The sequence below is a fragment of the Trypanosoma grayi genome (genome assembly GCF_000691245.1).
Source record: "Trypanosoma grayi strain ANR4 Tgr_862_V1, whole genome shotgun sequence".
Taxonomy (NCBI): Eukaryota; Euglenozoa; class Kinetoplastea; order Trypanosomatida; family Trypanosomatidae; genus Trypanosoma; species Trypanosoma grayi.
In genome coordinates, this window is record NW_008826481.1 from 1 (window position 1) to 7,178 (window position 7,178).

The 7,178-nt window shown below is 50.7% G+C and overlaps 3 protein-coding genes across 3 annotated transcripts; all 3 read left to right on the top strand.

Moving 5' to 3' along the window:
- Positions 1-286: 286 nt before the first annotated feature.
- On the top strand, positions 287-2,401 carry DQ04_08621000 (cytosolic HSP90-like protein; the record flags this gene model as incomplete). Its single annotated transcript, XM_009315633.1, has 1 exon — positions 287-2,401. The coding sequence occupies one exon, from the start codon at positions 287-289 to the stop codon at positions 2,399-2,401; it is 2,115 nt and encodes a 704-aa protein (XP_009313908.1).
- Positions 2,402-2,948: 547 nt separating this feature from the next.
- On the top strand, positions 2,949-4,970 carry DQ04_08621010 (ATP-binding cassette protein; the record flags this gene model as incomplete). The annotated part of the gene is made up of 1 exon (XM_009315634.1): positions 2,949-4,970. One exon carries the CDS (start codon positions 2,949-2,951, stop codon positions 4,968-4,970), a length of 2,022 nt encoding a protein of 673 aa, XP_009313909.1.
- Positions 4,971-5,340: 370 nt separating this feature from the next.
- DQ04_08621020 (protein kinase) lies at positions 5,341-7,176 on the top strand (the record flags this gene model as incomplete). Its single annotated transcript, XM_009315635.1, has 1 exon — positions 5,341-7,176. A coding segment is annotated over one exon (1,836 nt), but the record flags the coding sequence as incomplete, so codon positions are not given.
- Positions 7,177-7,178: the final 2 nt, after the last annotated feature.

Here is a 7,178-nt window from a genome sequence, read left to right on the forward strand (position 1 = left end):
TTATTACTATTTGGCGAAGCACGCCCCTTTTTTGCTGGGCAAAGAGTGGCGCGGTGTGCCTCCTCTGGATGCCGATGCTGCTGCTGCTGCTGCTGCTGGCGTAACCACAGCTGCTGTGTGTTCTGCGCTGCCGGATCATCTCGTCCCTTCGTATTCTTCTCTTCCTTTCCTCTTGCCCACCCTTCTCCGCACTTCTGTAGCGCTATTTCAAGCTTTCGTAAAACCTCAACTACAGTAAAACAAACCCAATCCACATAATTCTTGACTCTCTACACAAACTTCAAAGATGACGGAGACATTTGCGTTTCAGGCTGAGATCAATCAGCTGATGTCGCTCATCATCAATACCTTCTACTCGAATAAGGAGATTTTCCTGCGTGAACTGATCAGCAACTCGTCTGATGCGTGCGACAAGATCCGGTACCAGAGCCTGACGAACCAGGCGGTGCTCGGCGACGAGCCGCACCTGCGCATCCGCGTGATCCCGGACAAGGCGAACAAGACGCTGACGGTGGAGGACACCGGTATCGGCATGACCAAGGCGGAGCTGGTGAACAACCTCGGCACGATCGCGCGCTCTGGTACGAAGGCGTTCATGGAGGCGCTGGAGGCCGGCGGCGACATGAGCATGATCGGGCAGTTTGGTGTGGGTTTCTACTCTGCGTACCTCGTGGCGGACCGCGTGACGGTGGTGTCGAAGAACAACGACGACGACGCGTACACGTGGGAGTCGTCCGCTGGCGGCACGTTCACGGTGACGCCGACGCCGGACTGCGACCTGAAGCGCGGCACACGCATCATCCTGCACCTGAAGGAGGACCAGCAGGAGTACCTGGAGGAGCGGCGGCTGAAGGACCTCATCAAGAAGCACTCGGAGTTCATTGGGTACGACATTGAGCTGCTTGTGGAGAAGACGACGGAGAAGGAGGTGACCGATGAGGACGAGGACAACGAGGAGGAGGCGGCCAAGAAGGAGGAGGGCGAGGAGCCGAAGGTGGAGGAGGTGAAGGACGAGGACGAGGCGAAGAAGAAGAAGACCAAGAAGGTGAAGGAGGTGACGCAGGAGTTCGCGGTGCAGAACAAGCACAAGCCCCTCTGGACGCGTGACCCGAAGGATGTGACGAAGGAGGAGTACGCCGCCTTCTACAAGGCCATCTCCAACGACTGGGAGGAGCCACTGTCGACGAAGCACTTCTCCGTGGAGGGGCAGCTGGAGTTCCGCGCGATCCTGTTCGTGCCGAAGCGCGCGCCGTTCGACATGTTTGAGCCAAGCAAGAAGCGCAACAACATCAAGCTGTACGTGCGCCGTGTGTTCATCATGGACAACTGCGAGGACCTGTGCCCGGAGTGGCTGGGCTTTGTGCGTGGCGTCGTGGACAGCGAGGACCTGCCGCTGAACATCTCACGCGAGAACCTGCAGCAGAACAAGATCCTCAAGGTGATCCGGAAGAACATCGTGAAGAAGGCACTGGAGCTGTTCGAGGAGATTGCGGAGAACAAGGAGGACTACAAGAAGTTCTACGAGCAGTTCGGCAAGAACGTGAAGCTGGGCATCCACGAGGACAGCGCCAACCGCAAGAAGCTGATGGAGCTGCTGCGGTTCCACAGCTCGGAGTCCGGCGAGGAGCTGACGACGCTGAAGGACTACGTGACCCGCATGAAGGAGGGCCAGAAGTGCATCTACTACGTGACGGGCGACAGCAAGAAGAAGCTGGAGACGTCGCCGTTCATTGAGCAGGCAAGGCGTCGCGGGTTCGAGGTGCTCTTCATGACGGAGCCCATCGACGAGTATGTGATGCAGCAGGTGAAGGACTTTGAGGACAAGAAGTTCGCGTGCCTGACGAAGGAGGGCGCGCACTTCGAGGAGACGGAGGAGGAGAAGAAGCAGCGGGAGGAGGAGAAGGCCGCGTTTGAGGGGCTCTGCAAGGCGATGAAGGAGGTGCTGAGCGACAAGGTGGAGAAGGTGGTGGTGTCGGAGCGCCTGGCGACGTCGCCGTGCATCCTCGTCACGTCGGAGTTCGGCTGGAGCGCGCACATGGAGCAGATCATGCGCAACCAGGCGCTGCGCGACTCGAGCATGTCTGCCTACATGATGTCGAAGAAGACGATGGAGATCAACCCGACGCACGCCATCGTGAAGGAGCTCAAGCGCCGCGTGGAGGCGGACGAGAACGACAAGGCGGTGAAGGACCTGGTGTACCTTCTCTTCGACACGGCGCTGCTGACGTCTGGCTTCGCGCTGGACGACCCCACGTCGTACGCTGAACGCATCCACCGCATGATCAAGCTGGGCCTCTCGCTCGATGACGACGACGACGACAATGAGGAGGCAGCGGCGCCCGCCCCTGCCGCCCCCGCGGAGGCCACCGCCGGCACGTCCAGCATGGAGCAGGTCGACTAACCGCGTGCTGAGCTCACTGCGTGCAGCTTCTTTTGTTTTCTGATTATTTCCGTTTTTTTCTTTTCTTTTTATTTCAGTAATCACTCTTCCCTTCTCTCTATTATTATTATTATTATTATTACTATTTGGCGAAGCACGCCCCTTTTTTGCTGGGCAAAGAGTGGCGCGGTGTGCCTCCTCTGGATGCCGATGCTGCTGCTGCTGCTGCTGGCGTAACCACAGCTGCTGTGTGTTCTGCGCTGCCGGATCATCTCGTCCCTTCGTATTCTTCTCTTCCTTTCCTCNCAGCTTCTTTTGTTTTCTGATTATTTCCGTTTTTTTCTTTTCTTTTTATTTCAGTAATCACTCTTCCCTTCTCTCTATTATTATTATTACTTTGTTTTTGGATATAGATGGTATGCTGGGTGGAGTGGTTTGGCTCTGTGGGTTTGCTTCTTATTGACATGAGTTTTGGTATGCTGATGCTTCGTTGTTGCTGTTTTTATGCGGATCTGTTCTTTAGCGTGAAGTATCAAGGGTCAAGTTAAGATATTTATACTGGGGTAATATGAGTGATACTGTCCCAGATGATGTTGCGGTGGCGCAGGATAAGGGTCTGACTCGCAAGGAACGGAAGAAGCAGGAGAAGGTTGAGAAGCAACACGAAGAGCTGCGCCTCTTGAGTGAGAGAGCTAATAATGTGAATAAAGAAGGTGATAATCCATTTTCTGTCACGTGGGAGCAGGATCAAGTTGCTGAGGGTTCACGAAACATCTCACTCAAGAGGGTGTCGGTGTCTGTTAACGGCAAGGTTCTTTTCAAGGATGCAACTGTGCGATTGTCCGCTGGTTCGCGGTACGGATTAATGGGTCCTAACGGCCGTGGTAAGTCTACGATTCTTCGTTTGCTGGGTTCGCGGGAGTTGCCTGTGCAGTCCAATCTGGATCTTTTGTTGGTGGAGCAAGAGCAGGAATTTCATGCTTCTGATGTGAGTGCTGTTAACGCTGTTCTGGAGAGTCATAAGAAGCAAAAGGAGTTCACCAAAGAGGCCGCTCTACTGCGGGAGAAAGTGGAGCTGAGTGAAGAGGAGATGGTGCGGTTACAGTTCCTTGAAGAAGAGCTGGATATGATGGGTGCATCGCAAGCGGATGCCCGAGCTAGGCGCATTTTGTTTGGTCTTGGATTCCCTACGGAGTGGCACGAACGTCCGACAAAAAGCTTCAGCGGTGGATGGCGCAAGCGCATTGCATTGGCTGCAGCAGTTTTTATTGAACCGGATGTTCTCATGCTGGACGAACCGACTAACCATTTGGATTTGAACGCTGTCATTTGGTTGGAATCCTATCTGTGTGAACAGTACCGTGAGACTGCACGACGTCCCAAGACGCTTATTGTCGTGTCGCACGATGCTGGATTCCTTGATGAGGTTTGCACGCACATGGTGCACGTGGAGAACCACTTGCTGAATTACTATCGGGGTGGTTTCAGCGGCTTCGATGAGCAGCTGCGTCAGAGGCACCAAGAGCTGGACAAGAAGTATGCTGCTGTCACTAAAACAATTAAGGATAAGAAGCGCAACGGAATGTCTAATGCGCAGGTGGACGAATGGATCAAGGATCAGGTTCGCACTGGTCGATTAGACCCGTTGTACCTTGAAAAGCGCCGTGACTACATAGTCAACTTCCCCTTTGCCGAGCCTCCAGAACTCCCGGATGCTTGTATCGTCAAATTGGAGGATGTGTCCTTTAACTACCCTGGGGGACCGGTTCTATTTGAGCGTGTTAATTGCGCACTATGGACAGATAGCCGCATCACACTCTGTGGCCCCAATGGTATTGGCAAGAGCACATTGCTGAACCTTATGACAGGTACACTTGAGCCTACTGGTGGAATTGTCACAATGAATCGAAAGGTGCGTGTTGGTCGCTACAATCAGCACTTTGTGGATAAATTGCCGTTGGAGAAGACACCAGTGGAATGCATACAATCCCTCGGCATCAGCGAGGAGGACAAAGCGCGTCGTTTGTTGGGAAGCTTTGGTTTGGAGGGTATTGTGCACAAAAATCAGATTGCGACACTTAGCGGTGGACAAAAAGCGCGTGTTGCGTTTGCCGCAATTAGCGCAGAGATGCCTCATTTCCTTCTTTTCGATGAGCCGACGAACCACCTGGATGTGGAGTCTATTGAAGCTCTTTGCCATGCCATTAAAAATTTCAAGGGTGGTGTTTTGGTCGTCACACATGACGCTCGTTTGATTGAGGAGACAGACATGCAGATATGGGAAGCGGGGAACCGTACCGTGGTGCCTTTCAATGGGTCAATGAACGACTATAAGAATAAGGTACGGAAGGCTTTTGAGCTGGAAGAGATGGAGGTAATGAAGGAGCGGAAGCAGGCAATGGAGGATAAGCAGTTGAACAGCCGACTTGCACGCGAAGGTGGCGGTAAAGATGTTGACACATTGAAGCGGGAAAAGAAAGAGGAGCTGCAGAGACAGCAAATGGCGGAGGTGGATTTAGCATTCAGCTCTTTGGATAGAAAAAAGAAAAAGAAGAAGGATAAAAAAGACAAAGCGGACAAAACTGAGTAAGAAATAGAATGAGAAATATATAAGATAAAGGTTTTGTTTTTGAGGGTATAGACTTGTCTTCTCCTCATAAGCCTTGAGAAGAGTGCGGTGCCAGAATGAGTAAATATTGTGTGGATATCTATTCTATTTTGATTAACTGCTGCTTTTATTACTATGATTGTTATTATCATTAATTATTCTTAGTATGTCTTGCTGTGGTTGCTGTTGGTTTGTTTCTTGTATCTTTTTTTGTGGGTATACCTTTTCTGTTATTCGTGTTGCCTTTCTGTCGTTTTTTTTTTGTGTTTGTTTGGGCCTATTATTTTGTTTAGCTTTAGGGAGACAGAGACCCCCCCCCNCCCCCCCCCTTCACGGTTTCCTCGGAGAACAGATGCCCGACACACGACATGTTGGACGTTATGAACTCTGTGGGGTGGTGGGCAAGGGCGGTTTTGGCGTCGTTGAGGAGTGCCGTGATCTTCTTACAAACGAACATGTTGCTATCAAAACGATCCCCGCACGTTTTGTAAATCAAGAAAGCAAACGTCTCGTTCGTGAAATTGACACAATGTCTTTCCTCCACGATGCTCACCCGCATGTGATTAGTTTTTTTAGCATCTTTGTGACTCCGTCTTATGGTGTTGACGGACGCTCTACTGCCGAGGATGACACCTTTTCCATTGGGCCAATGGACGCAGGGCAAGTTCCGCAGCGCTTAGATGTGATGGGCCCAGAGTACGCCAACTTAGGTTGCGGTGCAGCACTTATTAAGCATCAGAATGAACTTGAGGCAGAGGTGGCGAAGATACATGCTTCAGATGAATTTAACCTACATATTGTGATGCCTCTCATGAAAGGTGACCTGCTTTATTTCATTAAGCATGCGTCCCCCTCAAGTCACAAATTGGCGATGACGGATGAGTTCATTGAGCAGGTGACTGTTGTTTTTGCATTTCAAATATGTTTTGGACTCGATTATCTGCATAAGTGTAACATTGTGCATCGAGACATGAAGCCTGAAAATATTTTAGTTCGCTTACACAACACAAATCCGTACGAATCTACAGCTCTTATAGCAGATCTTGGGCTCGCACGTGATGCCCAGGCGAGTGATACTTTTTATGTATGCACTCGCTATTATAGGCCACCTGAAATCATTACTAACGTTTCACGTGGGGAAACGTCAATAGATGTGTGGTCATTAGGGTGTATATTCTTTGAAATGGTGACAGGGCGCGCACTCTTTACGGTTAATTCAGCTTTAAATGAACACGGTATATGGGAAGGCCAACGTGCTAGCACACAACTAGAGGTTATACTCAATATAGTTGGAACCCCTACCCAGGATGAGATTCAACGCTTTATGCCGCTCGGTAATGCGCGATTGTATCTTTTGCGAAGTGTGCCGCGTCCTTCTAGGCTAGTGGAAATGATGAAGAACAACTGGCGTCTACACACAACGCAAGATCGACAAGAAAAGTGGATCGACTTGATCTCTCGCTGTCTTGCCTTTTTTCCAGAACAACGTCCTAAATGTGAGGATCTGTGCCGTCACCAGCTTTTCCAGGAATGCAATGTTTTTTATGGTGAAAATGTGAAGCAACATGATGCAAGAGAGTATCAGCCTATGCAAGTTGGTACTTTGGTGGCTGAAAACAAGCAGATTGTATTACATCTTGTTCAGAGTGCTCTACAGAAGTGCACACCGTATATTGAAGAGGAAGGCAGTACAGATGAAATTGATTGGGGAGAAGAAGATGGTTTTGCACTGTGTGGGGGCGAAGTGGGGCATTTGAATAATGATGTAGTCTCGCTAGATGATTCAAACGCAACGGGTACNCTTGTTCAGAGTGCTCTACAGAAGTGCACACCGTATATTGAAGAGGAAGGCAGTACAGATGAAATTGATTGGGGAGAAGAAGATGGCTTTGCACTGTGTGGGGGCGAAGTGGGGCATTTGAATAATGATGTAGTCTCGCTAGATGATTCAAACGCAACGGGTACTGTACTGATGCACCCTTTATCAAGCCACGATGGCACACCCTCGGCCGTAACTGATGACAATGCAGCGCACCAGCGATCATTTCCTTTTGTTAGCGACCCTGAACTTCGGCGGCAGTACGCTGCTTGTAGTGGCGCCGGTGAAGCCCGTGAGGAAGCTGTTTCGAGACTGCTAAATGATCTTCAGTACCATACACACGATCCGGAACGATCTGAGCAACTAAGAGG